This window comes from Rosa rugosa, chromosome 4 (assembly GCF_958449725.1).
Source record: "Rosa rugosa chromosome 4, drRosRugo1.1, whole genome shotgun sequence".
Taxonomy (NCBI): Eukaryota; Viridiplantae; Streptophyta; class Magnoliopsida; order Rosales; family Rosaceae; genus Rosa; species Rosa rugosa.
In genome coordinates this window covers 45650602-45666325 of record NC_084823.1, presented here as the reverse complement: position 1 = coordinate 45666325, position 15724 = coordinate 45650602, and the positions used below count along the sequence as shown (strand labels likewise).

General features: G+C 39.8%; 4 protein-coding genes across 6 annotated transcripts; 3 read left to right on the top strand and 1 right to left on the bottom strand.

The window, feature by feature from the left end:
* The first annotated feature begins 287 nt into the window (after positions 1 to 287).
* On the top strand, positions 288 to 2196 carry LOC133746549 (meiotic recombination protein SPO11-2). 3 transcript variants are annotated; one of them, XR_009864220.1, is made up of 10 exons: positions 288 to 467; positions 537 to 666; positions 750 to 887; positions 963 to 1051; positions 1141 to 1269; positions 1354 to 1448; positions 1550 to 1612; positions 1697 to 1765; positions 1855 to 1982; positions 2062 to 2185. XR_009864220.1 is itself a non-coding variant. In XM_062174717.1 (10 exons), exons 1-10 carry the CDS (start codon positions 303 to 305, stop codon positions 2194 to 2196), a joined length of 1149 nt encoding a protein of 382 aa, XP_062030701.1. In that variant the 5' UTR covers positions 288 to 302. The 3 variants fall into 3 exon arrangements, 2 of the variants coding, with proteins under 2 accessions (XP_062030701.1, XP_062030700.1); XM_062174717.1 differs by having other exon boundaries at positions 1689 to 1765; positions 2062 to 2196; XM_062174716.1 differs by having other exon boundaries at positions 750 to 1051; positions 1689 to 1765; positions 2062 to 2196.
* Positions 2197 to 2242: 46 nt separating this feature from the next.
* LOC133746550 (G-patch domain-containing protein 1) lies at positions 2243 to 5629 on the bottom strand. The gene is made up of 11 exons (XM_062174719.1): positions 5421 to 5629; positions 5266 to 5350; positions 5081 to 5157; positions 4953 to 4980; positions 4762 to 4861; positions 4609 to 4675; positions 4334 to 4418; positions 3654 to 3823; positions 3208 to 3435; positions 3016 to 3132; positions 2243 to 2705 (listed from the first exon to the last, which is right to left on the bottom strand). The coding sequence occupies exons 1-11, from the start codon at positions 5496 to 5498 to the stop codon at positions 2640 to 2642; spliced, it is 1101 nt and encodes a 366-aa protein (XP_062030703.1). The 5' UTR covers positions 5499 to 5629; the 3' UTR covers positions 2243 to 2639.
* A 3332-nt stretch (positions 5630 to 8961) lies between these two features.
* Positions 8962 to 11827, top strand: LOC133743238 (DET1- and DDB1-associated protein 1). The gene is made up of 4 exons (XM_062171102.1): positions 8962 to 9152; positions 11024 to 11084; positions 11309 to 11373; positions 11490 to 11827. The coding sequence occupies exons 1-4, from the start codon at positions 9069 to 9071 to the stop codon at positions 11574 to 11576; spliced, it is 297 nt and encodes a 98-aa protein (XP_062027086.1). The 5' UTR covers positions 8962 to 9068; the 3' UTR covers positions 11577 to 11827.
* Positions 11828 to 12670: 843 nt separating this feature from the next.
* Positions 12671 to 14570, top strand: LOC133743237 (2-C-methyl-D-erythritol 2,4-cyclodiphosphate synthase, chloroplastic). Its single transcript, XM_062171101.1, has 3 exons — positions 12671 to 13116; positions 13248 to 13378; positions 14112 to 14570. Exons 1-3 carry the CDS (start codon positions 12777 to 12779, stop codon positions 14343 to 14345), a joined length of 705 nt encoding a protein of 234 aa, XP_062027085.1. The 5' UTR covers positions 12671 to 12776; the 3' UTR covers positions 14346 to 14570.
* Positions 14571 to 15724: the final 1154 nt, after the last annotated feature.

Here is a 15724-nt window from a genome sequence, read left to right as displayed (position 1 = left end):
GCTCTCGGAAATGATACAACCATCTATGTTTTTGTGGAACTCAGAGACTTTTGATCATAGTAGTTGTATCATTATGTCTCAGATTTCAAGTAATCATAAAATTGAGACAAATCATCCATGATAGTTTCCTGGGCTGGTTTTTTTCGGCCCCTTTTGAATTGGACTGCTGGTGTTATTGGGGCATCTTTGGGCCTCAACTAAACAACACCAAAACGACGTCGTGCCCATCACCTCTCTGGCGCGCCGATTCGCAAGTCCGATTATATTTAAACGATCACTCTGTAAACTCCCAAATCCCAAAAATGGAGGACGCCTGCAAATCGGCGCTGAACTTCTTCTCCGATCAGCAGCTCTGCTACGCCGACATCCTCACCCCGCCGGAGGTTATAGCTCGAATCCAAGTCGCCGTCCTCAACTTCCTCCGAATCCTGACCTCGCCGGACCCCGCAATCTCCGACCTCCCTCTCGTAAGCCCTAATTACTCAGTCAAATTCCTCTCCTAAACTTTCTCACTGATTTGACTGAAAATTGACTAGGTCGCTAGAAGCTCAAGCAATAGTCGACTGAGCCGGGGCCTGGTGACTCAGACTTCATGGATTTTCCTGACGCGCTCGTTCTGCACCAGATCGCTTCTGCGGCCCAATGCCGCCAAAGCCTTTATCAGAGGTGAATTGATTGCAGATATCGATCGAATTTGATCCGTTTTTGTTTCGATTCGATTTGATTAAACTGTGGAATTGATGTGACAGTGTGGAAGGTGATGGCAATGTGCTCTGAGATTTTGGGGCAAGGAAAGAGAGTCACGCAGCGGGAGCTCTTCTACAAGTTGCTTTGCGACTCGCCGGAGTATTTCTCGTCGCAATCGCAGGTCAATCGGACTATCCAAGGTCAGGTTCTTCAGTACCAAACTCAAATTTATCACAATCTTCTAAGTTTGGTTAAATTGATTTGTGTGTATGCAGATGTAGTGGCATTGCTTCGCTGCAGCCGTTACAGCCTCGGAATCATGGCCTCTAGCCGAGGACTTGTTGCCGGCCGTTTGCTGTTGCAGGTGATTATCCTTTTAACTCTCCACATGAATTTCATTTCATCTGTAAATGTTTGAAGCAGTTGGGTACCTAATCAGTAAATTTGCTATAGGAGCCAAACCAAGAGGTTGTGGACTGTGCTGCCTGTGGATTTTCCGGGCATGCTATCACTGGTGACTTGAATTCGATAGATAAGTTGATGATGAAAACAGATGCGCGGTACATCATTGTAGTTGAAAAGGTATTTGTTTTACCTGAAAGCTTATGATGATTCAATGCCTGAAAGCTTCTCAAAGTTTAAGAAAGTTTATTTTGTTTGATTTAGCATGCAATATACCAGCGGCTGGTTGAGGACCATGTGTTCAACCAAATTCCCAGCATTCTTATCACTGCCAAAGGGTACCCTGATATTGCCACAAGGTAAGTTCCAAACAATCTGACTTTTATTGTTTCCCACAACGAGATTAGAGATATCCTAATGAGTCAATTAGATATGTCTCGACCCTTGTTGGATATTGCAGGCTGCTTCTTCATCGATTGAGCCGTGCATTTCCTGATTTGCCAATTTTAGCACTAGTTGACTGGTATGGATGTTCTGTTCTTCTTGTCAATACTGCAATAGTTTCACTGCTAGTTCTCATTCTTTGACTGATTTTCAAGGAATCCAGCTGGTTTAGCTATTTTATGCACTTTCAAGTTCGGAAGTATAGGGATGGGACTGGAAGCTTACAGATATGGTACTCCTGTTTAATTTGATACTGAATTACAATTTGCTGTTATGCAGAAAGAAACTACAAATTTTAACTGGGTTCACTTTATGTTTTAGCTTGCAATGTCAAGTGGTTGGGAATGCGAGCTGATGACATAGAGCTCATACCTGCAGAAGCTTTGGTTCCATTGAAACCAAAGGACATCCAAATTGCTAAAAGCTTGATGTCATCGGACATGTTGCAGGTTAACAACATATCCTGCACCTGAACATTTTATTTCCGACAACATTAACATCTTTAACTGAGTTTAAGTTGTGTTGCAGGAGAGCTACAGAGAAGAGCTGACACTGATGGTTGAGAGTGGCCAGAGAGCAGAAATTGAAGCACTTTATTGTCATGGATATGATTACTTGGGAAAGTTCATAGCAAAGAAAATTGTACAAGCCAATTACATCTAGCATTAGCCCCTACTTCAAGTTAGATAGTCAAATACCATGAAATGGATAGAGATAATGCTTGAACCCGCTCATCTTATATATGCGTGATTCAAATAGTATTCAAACAATAGTAGTTGGTTTACAGTAGCCATTGAGATTGTCAGAAGGCTAGAGAAGAACCAAAAACGAATCGGTTACACTAGTATCTTATTTTAACATTACAATAACTAGAAAATAGCAACTTCTGACATACTGCTTACATTACGGACACAGATTTAACACATGAAAAAAAAAATGACGCTTGGGATTTTACTTCGGACTGATTACTACTACAACTCTAGCAAGGGCATACTTGTATAATTTAACTATAAACTAGGCTCAGCTGCAATGTGCAGATCATGCCGCAAAAGTCCCAAAATTGGCAAACGAAAAATAATATCACCTCACTATCTCTACCAAAATCTTCAGGCTGTCTTCGATCTGAGACTCACTTTTTTCCCTTCCACAATAAACTTTGAGCTACCTTCCAGCTGCAGTCACAACCAACAAAGTTATGGCCTCAGAAGCAAGAAAGCATGAAAACTAAATTGAGAAAAAAATAGAATGAACAAGGAATCCAAATTCAGAAAGATGCTCCCTTTGCCATTTTCTTGTAAAGCGAGCACCCACCAAATAAACCGACATAGTTTCTTTGTTTTAATAAAGTGTTAAGAAGATATTATTAGCTTAAACCATTTAAGAAACCGCATTGTGCGAATTCAGAAATGTGGCAGGGGTAAAATGATATGTTCTTCTGAAGGGAACATTAGAATACTGTTAAATATTTTCTGGTGCTCATACCTTTTGTCTCAAGTAAGCAACAGCATCTCTTTTTGAAGAAAAGTCAGAGAAAACAGAAGATGAATGTTCATCGATCAAAGCTTTCAGTGCTTTCAGTTTCATTGACTCTCCAGATGCCTAGAAAAGGCTATCAATTAGTGCCAGAGAAATTTTTAAGATCAAAATTCAGATGAATAACTTTTTAAGACTCACCTGACGAAGAATCTGTTTAGAAAGCTTTTTCAGCTTTAGTTTTGGTTCATTGCCACTTCCCACTTCCAACGACTCATCTTGTTTGTCTTCCATGGGAGAGCCAAGATCAGCAGAACCTTCATCATCGCTATCATTAAATGATGTCTTTTTCCCCTCAAAGTAGCAACCGGCTACTTTCTTTTTCCGGTCCTTAATGCCTAGTCCTTGCTTTCCAGTTGTGGATTTGTCCTGAACATGTAAGGCAAACCGCATAAATTGTCTTACTGATAACACAACTCCAAATATGCCCCACTTCCGTTTAATAACTTTCTTATAGCTGTTTAGTCCATTCTCAAATGCTATGAGCATGAGGCAGTAAGAGTAATGACTGCATTGAGATACAATCATAAAACCATTTACAACAAGTTACAGAAAAAATATCCAACCAGAACCAGGACAGCACATACCTGAACAAGATTGTATAGATTTACTTGATCATCCTCGTAAAACATAGTTCTCTCATTCGCTTGGGACTTTTCTAACTTCCTTCTTTTCAATTCTGCACCAAGCAAACCCCCAGGGACGAACCCATATTTATGGCCCCACCAATTTGGAGGAATCTCTTTACATGTGGTTTCTGTAAGAGCACAACAAGATCATTACAAGAAAAAGGAACAGTGAAAAGGTTCTATGCCAACTAAATAGTAAGAGCATCAAGTGTACTAATCTCCCCAAGGAAAAATACATTAAAAATTTCCTCAATTTTGCCAAAAAAAAAAAATTCCATTGAACTAATAATTATAACAATAATGCATCATTGTAACACCAATTTTTAAATGCCCAACTTCTGGACGAGGAAAATCTCTTTGGATATATGTACAGTAGGCATTGGTCATTTTAAAGGGCAAAACATTCGTTCTGGGTACCCTTTGATGAGCACTCTCAAGTCTCAACAAAGGTTGATCAGTAGCAACATTAGAATGAAAAGTGTACCAAAAGATCATCTGGTAACCCAAAATGCATGACTATAGCTGAAGGAAAGAGATTATGTATCCATGTACTGGATCCTTGACTGAAGTCTACTGAGGAGTTGAAATACAAAACAGTTAAACTTCCTTGCATGTACAACTATTTCAGGTTAACTTACCTTCAGGACATATAACTTGAATCTCGGTTGCCTTCTCTGACTCATCATCAAGATAATTTATCTCTGGAGACGCCGCCCTTTTGACCTGTAGTATGCAGGCACAACCACAGTCAGCAATGACAAAATGCATGCCAAGAAAAAACTCAGGACCTTGCATCCAAGTTTCATTACCACCATTTTACCATAATCCACAACATAACTGCCAACTACCCTTTAAAACAAAAATTTGTGTACTCATTATGCAAGAGAAATATTTTCCACGAGTTATCACTTACAAGGATTCCTTCAAGATCCTTGGAAGAATAAGCATCGACAAGCTTTCCTCTTTCTCTTCTCTTATATCTGATAATCACAGCCACAACACAAAGAAAAATCAGTGAACCAGCTGGTAATGAAAACACTAGAATCTCGATAAGAATTACACCAACCTTCCCTGTGGTCGAGTAGCCTTGACAACTGGTTCCTTAACCTCACTAGGCAATTCATCCTCGCTTTCCACTTCAGTGCTCTTCTTCTTCTTGTCAGCAGCTATAAAATACAATGACAATTAGACGATAGTAATCAAATATCATAGATTGCCATCATATATACACAACAATCATTAAATTTAAAAAAATACCTTCATCAATAATAGGTTGAGCTGCTTGCTGCCAATCCAAAAAGAAAAAATGAACCAAATGAGTTCCATGTTTGCAAAAGCTTGGATTTGCTAGAATGGGATTTGAATAACAAGAAGAAAAAGTTTACCACTTTCAATCTTTTGAGGATGCTATCGAATTGGGTTGTATCAAATGCCCACTGGTTAGGCTTCTCTACACCAACACCTATTCCAACAACAAACACAAAAAATGAACACATTCATCATAACAAGACATAAACTTTCTGTTTTCAATTCCCAAAAAAAAAAAAAAAAAAAAAAAAAAAGCACAAACCAGCAGTGTCCTGCTTGTTTTTGACTCTAACATAGCCTTTGATCCCCTGCTTGTCTTTCCCAAGCCCTTCTCCTTCTTCCCAGCCCTGAATTCAAATCCTATTAATTCAACAAAATTGAAGTGAAAGGCGTGTAATTTGAGAGAAAGAAGAGTACCATTTGTTTCATGAGGCGGAAAGCGGCGGACTTTTTGGCCACACCGACATAGTTGACAGGGGCTTCCGGTGCGGCCATGGTTTGGGTTGCTGTGGCTTCTGTGACTCCGACCGACGAGCCGCGATTTGCAGCCGTCTCTCTCTCACTGTGTTTCCGGAGGTCGAGGAGTAAAGAGAAGTTGTACAGCTCCAAACTACAAACCTAATAGAGGAACCGATGCGGTCTTCCACTACTACTTTCTAAGCGACGTCGTGTTGCTCCACCAACTTATATTTTATTTACCAAAGCAATTAAGTAAAACTGAAAAATAAAAAATGAGCTACGAGCTCAAAGTATTGGTTAATATTTTAAATTTCAAATTCTTTTTAGTAGTTCAAATGAAACAAAAAAAATTCAACTTTAGATGCAATACAACCACAAATCCAACCCAACGGGTATTCTCATGATAACTCACTTTCAATCCAATATAAAAATAATAATAATAATAATAAAAGAATGTTTTTTTAGAGATTTTTTTCCCACTTACCCCATTAAGTTTTTTTAATTCTTCCTTACTCAAAACACTCTAAGGAGGTACAAAAAAAACTCTAAACACTCTAAGGAGGTACAAAAAAAACTCTAAGGAGCTCCAAAAAAACTCGGCTGCCCTAGGTCTAGAGTTTGAGAACTTCTGCTTGTCCGGCAGCGCTCGGATCGGCAGGTGTCTGTCTCACCGCTATTGCTCGGGGAGTTCAAAGGGAGAGTGTAGAACGCTATTGCTCGGGGAGTTCAAAGGGAGAGGCTTCTGGCTTAAGGTTTGGACGGGGCTGGGTTGGTTTCCAGACGGAATCTCTATGTGTGATGGCGTTGTGCAGGGCTGGCGGGATTTGCGTGCATGCTGCAGAGCTGGGCGACGTCATGGTTCTGATGGTTTCAAGCGGCGGCGTAGTTCTAATGAGATATGCGGCGGTGCGGATCTGGAGGACCAGGGTGGCAGGCTTTTTGCTTTTGGAGGGGTGCGCAGCGCGGCCAACTGGGTGGGTGCTGTATGCTGGGGTGGTGCGGCCTGGTTGCGTGTGGTAGGCGGGCAGGGTATGGCGGCCTGGCAGTAGATGTGGATGACGTCGCACGAGCATGCACTGGTGGGAGATGATGGTTGGGCCTGATCCAGATCCTGCTGGGCCTTGCGGTTTTGGAGTATCTCCTTTTTGGGCTACCTTTTGGGCTTTTAATTGGGCTAGGGCTTTGGCCCTAGGCCCAACCCTATGTTTTTGGCTTTTGTCTAATTACAATAATTTCCTTGTATTAGGAATCTAGTCTTCCAGCGCCTCCGGAGTAGTACCGAAAGAGAATTCTCGCTATGTCTACGTGCTTAATTTGTCTAATGAGTGGGTTTATAGCTATGTACCATTATGGGTACTACCACTAGCCTCTTGTCTACGGTGGAAGGGTATGTACCGGCCTATTCTGACTTGTGATGCAATATATTAACACCCGTTTTGGGTTGATTCAAAAAAAAAAAAAAAAAAAAAAAAACACTCTAAGGAGGTATTCCCTAATACCTCATTAGGTGTTTTTTGTTTATTTTTGAGACTTTTTTACCCTCACCCCTTTGTTACATAGAGAGAGAGACCATAAGAGACTTCGTGGGAGTTTGTCACCGATCGCTGGATTCTGGCCAAATTTTGCCGGAATCCAGTCACCGACCGCCGCCCATCGGACTTCTCTGAAAACCTCATCGGAGGTCCCTAAAGAAGTGGTTGGAGATCTCATAGGTCGCCGACTCACCGGAAAGGTTTATTGCCCCCCAATAGACATCTATTGCCCCCCAATAGAACTTTCGGTCGCATAAATGAAAACTAATCTCCCTAAATTTAGACAAATAAAATTTGATTAAAGAAAAAAAATGAGGAAATTACATCAATTCAAAACGTCTAATGCCCCCCAATAGAATTTTTAGTCGCCGGAATGAGAACTAATCTCTCTAAATTTAGACAAATAAAACTTTGATTAAAGAAAAAAACAGGGAAGTCATATCAATTTAAAACGTCTATTGCCCCCCCCCCCCCCCCCCCCAATAATTATCTCCAAAGGCCAAACAACCACTGGCTTACATTAGAATGGTTAAGTTTATGCCAAAAAACAACCTCTTAAGTAAAAGCTGCTGTTACAGAGAATATTTCAGTGTCAAATCTATGGCCCTCCTCTCCCCAATCTAAAAGTTTAACTAAGATTTAAAAGAAACTGAAGTTAAGAGTTAAAACAACAGCATTTCAACAATAAATAAATGAATATGTTTGCATAAAGCTGAACCATCAATTACCAAATAAATCATTAACAATTCATGTAAACTAAAGGGGCTTTGGTTTTGAACGCAAGGAAGAGACGAACTTGAGCTCCAAGGTGGGCCTAGAAACCATCTGCCGTTGTTGTTATTGAACTTGGCTGCTCTGTCAACATTGTTCATCTTCAACCTCGCCACTTGTCCAACGGCGGCCTTAATCAGATCTTAAGTGTTTCTTTATCTTCTTCTTCCTCAGACTAGATGCTTTCTTAATCGAGATATGGGCACTAGTTGAAGATGAGTATTTTGCCTTACAATTCTTCAATATCTATCAGAACCAAAGCGTTTTAGATCAAAAGCCGAGAAGTCCGAGTCCAAGAACCTGACGGAGCTCGGCGACGGAACTTTGCAACTTTGATATGCAATTTGGACCTCTGGTATAATAATCTCATCTGAAAATTGCCTCAGGTGGGCTCGCTGGTGAACTGTCATCAACTACAGGGTTTGTGTTGTCACCGGGAGGTCAGAGATCGATGTCGCTAGAGGAAGTCGAAGAAAGGGGATTTGTGAGAGAGAGACAGAGAGGCAGATGAGTGGCTGTGGATTAATTTCATACTCTTTTGAAGGCTAACATTGAGATTAAGCTGTTAAATTGGGTTAGTGAGAACAAAAATTTGTTATTGGGGTAAGTTGGTTGATTTTAACTTATTTTGGTGCTTTGGGTCAAGGACCAAAAAAAAATAAAAAATTGAGGCCTGAAACTTAGTTAGGCTGAAAGCTCAAATGAATCAAATCTTGTGGTTATAATTAAAGATCGTAATGAAATTATGTTCGAGATAGTGTAGATATTGCATAAGCCAAGGATCAATCTTCTAAGCAAAATAAGCACACCAAGCTCTTTATATCGTTAGTAATTTCAAATTACCAATTTTTCAGCAAGAAGAAAAGATGATTCCAACTTGATAACTCTATCAGCATTTCAGTCTAGATGAATATATCAAATGCTAGTTAAGGCATATTTTTCTTTTGGACGAAAGCTAAGGTATATTATATATTTGGTATGTAATGTTCCTAGTTCCTACAAAGATTTTTTTTTATTATTAGACCTAAAAAAAGACCTTTTGTTTGCCTTACAAAAAATGACAGAAAGTAACCCGGCGGATTTTTACTTTTTACCATGGAAACAGGATTATTTCCTTTGTAATTAGGCAGTGGGCAGCGAAGCCGAGGTGGTGGGACAAATAATTAGAATTACAATGGTGGCCTCTATATAAAATGGCACACACGGATGGATTCGTAGGTTTTGCCATATACCAACTCTCTGTTTGTGCGCGTGATTGAGGTTGGTTCTAGACTCAGCAGGGCATTCTCTTTAGGTGCATTTCATGGGGTCTTTGTTCGGTAACTGGCCGTCATATGACCCTCACAACTTCAGCCAGCTCCGACCCTCCGATCCCACAAATCCTTCTGTCAGTCTTCACTTTCTCAATCATCAAAAGCTTGCTTTGGTTTTTTTCTTGTCAAGTTGTCTGCTTCAATTGTCTTATGCAATTTTTTGTAGTGATTGTTGCCAAGTTGTGTTTTTTCTGAACCGAGTTGAGAAAAGAAGGTTGCTTTTTGTTGTGATCTTATTCAGTTCTAGATAAGGGCTTCTGGGTATGTGCATTAAGAAACTTTTGAGACCCAGTTTGAATTGTATGAGAATCATGATTTCTGTTAGTGACTCTAATTTTTGCTCTTGTAATGAATAGTGTAAGTAAATACAGAATTCTAGCATCACAAGAATTTCTCAGTTTTCTTGAATTACAGTCTCTAGATTAGCTTGATCCATGAATTTCAGTCTCTTATGTTGCTCTTCTTGGTCAGAATTTATCAGATGTGTTTTCTGTTTGATCATTGAACAATGTGTTGCTTTTAGTTATGGCTTGCTGTGATTGTTAACAATCATGTCATTCATAGTGTTGTGATCTAAATTATATCATGATTTATCCTTAAAGTTTCATTCTTTTTACCATATACAATTAAAAATGTTTTCTGCCAAAATGAAGCTTTGTTCTTCAGTTAACATATACTGTTGTGTTCATATCTTAGAGAGTTCACAAGGAATTAGCAAGCAGAGGCATTAGTTACAACTTTGCCGAATTTGAGATATTTTTGGCATTTTGAACTGTTCTACATGGCAATGATGAGTGATTATAGCTTCTACTGATGCCATATACATGAAGCTCATTTAATACCTTGCTAAGTTACGGTGGGGGAACTAGTATTTGAAAAGTGTGCCAATTAGGTTTCGCCTTCCTATATATGGCTGTTATAGAAAATATCTCCATAATTGTCTGCCAGATAGAATGCGTTTAATATGGTTTTGTCGTATGTTTGGTAAGAGGTCTAGAATTTTTATATGGTGGTATGCAAGGTTAGAATACATGACGTAGGATTTCTGCATTCTCCACATGCTTACTTAGTTGAGCCAAATGCATGAATAAGTCGTATTGGGCGGTATAGAGTATGTCTGGCCAAATTGTCTGTTCTTGTAGCATCTTAACGTTAGAGCATCTAACTCAAAACCAATTAGTAATGGTGAGATGCTCAATAGTGTTTATATTTATATGCATGAGAAAACATGGTGTTTGAGCTTTTCTGCAAAAATAGTTGGCATGTCTAGCGTAGCACCTTAAGCTTAGATCTGTTTGAGAACAACTGAGCTCACATCGTGGGCAAGAACACATTGATTGAAATATGTTATAAGGATTGCCAACATGAAATATAGTGAGGAAGTCACAGCGATATGTGTGTTCTCTATGTCTCAACAAATTCATTAAGATATTATTGCCTTTCCTTATACCTAGAAGATAACTTAGCAGCTTTTATACTTAAGGTGAATGTTCTGTTTCTTGTATGACTGAGTGCTAAGAAATGAATGAAAGAGAAACTGCAAAGAGTTTACCTACCTTGTAAAGAGAAGCAGGATTGTTGGTACAGAGTTTAGCAATACTCTGAAACATATGTTAGTATGGGTATCATCCATCATTTAGCTTGGTTAGTTGGCTTAGTGTTGAAAAAGGCCTATCTGATTCCAACCACCAGAATACATATTCTATAGTGTGCTTGTATTATGCTAATAGTTACAGCTGCAGCATGTTGGCTACTTATTCTGATCACCAATCTAGATTAGAATGGAAAGTGAAGTAATAATTATAGCTTGTCGTATGTCTCTCATCAAAAATTGAAAAATGATGTGAATTAATGCTTTCATGTCATGATTTATGTTTGTGATTGCAAAGCAATTGGAAGTAAATGTTTTTTTCTTTCTTATAATCCTGTCTCCATCTGTCTGTAGAAAATGACTCCTACAACCTATCATGCTACCCACAACCGGACCCTTCCGCCACCTGATCAAGGTAATGAAGAAATGTTTCTATCCCTGTTATTTCAATGGTAGCGCCTTTTGTTTGACTTCACATTTGCTGTTGATTAGTGTTAGAGTTTGGTTCCTGCATCAATATTCAGGATCTTTAAGAAAGATCCCATCAGGGATGCTGTTTAGACATGTAAATTTTGCTTTGGAATTTGCTAATTGTGTTTTTTACAATTGGAAATTTACCTGATTGGAACCGCTTTGCAGTGATAACTACTGAATCAAAAAACATTCTTCTGAGGCACATGTATCAGCAGCATGCTGAAGAGAAGGTACTAATGCAGACTTTATGCCTCCTTTTTCTGACTGCTTACATATGCTGATGTGCATATGACTGAGAATAGTGAGAGAGAAGCTTTATTCTAGTTTTCATGACTTCTTGTTGCAGTTGAGACAAAAGCGAGCTGCATCAGAAAATCTTTTACCAGAGCATGGATGCAAGCAACTTAAGGGTTCTGTCTCAGATAAGTCCTAACAAGCAAACTGCCTCTATCACTTCCAACTGGGCTCATTTGTTGTTGCATGGATACTGGAAGTTGAGCATACCCAGAGTGTGAATATTAGTGTCACAAGTGATAGATGTGTTAAGTGTACCCTGTTGTAGATTGAAGGGGTATTTGCTTGCACATTGTTGTAAAAGCTGCTTCACAGACATGTAGACTTGTGTTGTACAAATTAGATATACAGCTTTAAACAAATAAAATGAGTAGTTACATGCTTTGCTTATGTTATGGTTCTATATGTCTTTCCAAATGCTAGTTCCATGCTCATTTAAATCGAATGAGGAACATGCTTCCCAAAAAAATGCTTGTGTAAGGTGACTGCAGGTTTGGAAGGTGCATGCGAGACACCCTATCGGCATATGCCTGCATACAAGAGAGCAATGCACACGTTGTTTTGATCGATTTTACTTTGCATCTTAGGCCATGGGATTAGTATTCTGGTCATACTTGATATGCTCAATGTAATCTCTTAGAAGTTTGTAGGTTTACAGTTGTAGGAACTGTGCTACGGCCAAGGCCCCATCGTGTAGGTTTCTTCTACTAGAGTCAAAACTTGAAAGTGGAAAATGGGAAAGACTCTGAGGGTATCATTAATTGGGTCTTTAAATTGTTTCCTTGCTGGTAGGGTTCATTGTATCTCATGATATCCCCAACACAAGAACATTTGCCCTTGCATTCCATGCTTTCCACATTCATCACATCCCAACAGGAATAGAGAAAACTATAAACACCATGGATTCCAACCATTTTTCTACCCTGATACCGAAAATGCCAATTTCCAAAAATTAGGATTACTTTGACCAAAAAAAAAAAAAAAGAATGAATGAAGTTACTTAAATTATGAATATGCCCCTTCCCAAAGGGTTTGGTCTAGCGAAAACCTGACTAGACCTGCAAGTCGAATAAATATGAGCTGAATATTCAAAGAGGTCGATGTCCAGCTTTCAATCATCTGCTTCTGAAAAACACAACCTTCACAAAAAAATAAAAAAAAAAGAATATGCCACTCAGCACCTTGGATTTCACATGAGACAAGTGTACCAAAGTGGGTCCCATCATTGCAGCATCATCTTTCTATCTCTTAACCACAGAGAGTGAGCCAACAAAAACCACAGAGAGTCCCCAAAACGCCGTCGCTTCGCCTCCCGAAGCTTCCAGCTCTTCAACCACCAATGGCGGCCGCATCCCTCTCCGCCTCTTCAGTCGCCGCCACAACAACCAAATCACTCCCTCACTCACTTTTCCTCTCCAATCTCCACACCTCTTCTTCTCCATCTCTCCGATTACCGGAAACCCGGCCCAGAACCAAACCCCTAGTTTGGGCCTCCGCCGGCACGGCCCTCGAGGTCGACCAAGCCCAAGCCCAAGCCCAAACCTCCGCCACCCCCTCCAAGACCTTGCCTTTCCGGGTCGGGCACGGCTTCGACCTCCACCGATTGGAGCCCGGCTACCCTCTGATCATCGGCGGCATCGACATCCCTCACGATAGAGGCTGCGAGGCTCACTCCGATGGTAAGTTTCCATTGCCAAATTTCATCTACTCTATAATAAAAATCTCTTCTTCTTCTTTTTTTTCTTTTTCTTTTTCTTTAAAAAAAAAAAAAAAAATTAATTAATTAATTAATTAATTTTACTGTGCTCAGGGGATGTGTTGCTTCACTGTGTGGTGGATGCTATACTGGGAGCATTGGGCCTCCCGGATATCGGGCAGATATTCCCGGATTCGGATCCCAAGTGGCGCGGTGCGGCTTCCTCTGTCTTCATCAAAGAAGCTGTAAGTAGTCCCTTGTTCTGTTTTTCTATCTAATTGCGCACTCGGAATCAGTTTTGTATACAATTGTTGCCCTAATTGTAACAGTTGGGATGATTGGGACAAATGAAAGCTATTGTCTGATTTGCTGGGGACATAATTAAAAGCTATAGGAGGTTAGACTAAGCATTGAGTGATTGATCATGCGTGACGATAGGGTAACAATGATGGGTTAAAGGGTTGAGTTTTTTAACTATTCGAGCAAAACCTGGGCTCCAATCAAATCTACAATGAGGCTGTTTTGCATCCACTCACAATTTCACTAGCAAAATTATAAAGAATAACGTAATAATGTAAAGGTTGAAAGTATTAGGGGCTGCTTACGAAAGTGAAGTTGATCTTTCACAGATAAAGAATCGAGTTTGTTAAAAATAGGCTTCTTCTTCTTCTTCTTTTATATATACAAAATTAGGAGCGCCTTGGTGTGGGGTATGGGGCAGAAGCCCTCGGTGCCTCTTCCTAGGGCCGGCGCAGGTGAGTTCTTTATAAGCAAATGTGCAAACAAGATTAGGTAGTAAACAATATGGCAGATAATTTTCCATGGACTTTGTTCTTCATGATTCACTCTTGTCTGTTTTTCTTTTTTCTGTATGTTAAATTAAGAAATGCCTTCAATGATGTTGAACAGAATGCTAGAAAAATCCATAGAGAAAAATTAATTTAAGCAAACTTGTCATCTGTGCTATGGTTGTTCCAGGTGAAATTGATGCATGAGGCAGGTTATGAAATTGGAAATTTAGACGCTACCTTGATTCTTCAAAGACCGAAACTGAGCCCACATAAGGAGGTTATGAGGGCCAACTTGGCTAAGCTGCTTGGTGCAGACCCATCTGTTGTGAATCTGAAAGCCAAGACTCATGAGAAGGTCGACAGCCTAGGAGAAAATCGTAGCATTGCAGCTCACACAGTGGTTCTTCTTATGAGGAAATAGAAAGGGCCTTCAATTCCAGTTATCACTTGTTACATTTGTATCTTATTACAGCTCTTTTCTTTTATGCTGCTTCGTATAGGTAACCAATTTGCTTACTCTTCATGGCATTTGGTTTGGCACTAGATACATGTAAAGTTGTTTTCTTTCTCTTGAACTCTTTTGAGAGAAAAATCATGATATATGACGATAGTATGATTGGGACAATATGATGTCACTGTTGAAGCCTATGTATGTGGTAAAGCCATTGCAACGTGCTGCCGAAACTAGGTAGGCTGTTTCATGTGAACTGTTATATTCTGTGTTGAAATCTTGATTGACCTTGAAAATCCAGAGCAAGGCACATGCAAAATCTACAAAGACCAGCTAGTTTGCCAAATTTGAATTCATTTGCCTCTTTCTAAGACCTGAGCTTATCCCTTATAATGTAATATGCCTTTTTTCGTGTTTCTTAGTCATTAGTTTAAGACTGCTTTGATTATTTTGGCTTTAGAGAGATCTCACAATCTAACATTTCGAGAGGCGATTAGCGGTCGCAAGCTATGGCAGTGTAGCTTGAAGCCTCGAACCCTTGTTGACCTTCCATTAAACCACCCAGTGCGTACCATTCTAGAATGTGATCTGAATATATTTCAGGGAAGGTTTTAGTACTCTAAAGGGTCATGGAGTTTCAACTCCCAGATTCCAGGGCCAGTCACTTGATCAGGGCTCGGCTTGTTCAAAGCCACAAGGCTCTGTTTATATTCTCAAGTGTTCAATGCCTCACGTGGAGGAATCGTTCTAATGTCTGACTTTTGACTAAGATGAGGGGGTAAATAATTTCCACTGCAAATGGAAGAGAACCAAACACAGCAAAGCAGAGCCGGTTCAACGACAGAGTCTCCACTAAGCTGTGGCGGTCTTGATCTTGAACAATTGAAGCTGACCAACAAAGTCTGCCTCCATGACCCCATCTTACAGCCACCCGTATGGTTGACAAAAAGTCTCAAAGATTAATAGCCATCAAATATTAATCATATTTTTGAAATTAAAACTCGATACACAAATTACACATGACACGTCTGATTCACTAATCATACTTCTGAAATTAAAACTCGATACACAAACTACACAGGTTAGTCATTATTGATGGAGTGATCATGCCACGGATGAGTTTCTACAATCGGCAAAAGGTCCTCCCTTCACCCCTAAAACAAACGGTTGAGATGTGAATATATGATCGAAAAATGGATCTAATAAGCGATCTCTTAAAATGATCAAAAAATAGAATCCCTTAATAGAATGACCCTATATATATATTCCCCTATTAGGGTCCGGGTGAACCGCCACCAGATCATACACTATAACCCAGTTACCCACCAACAACGTACGGTTGGCAGCGA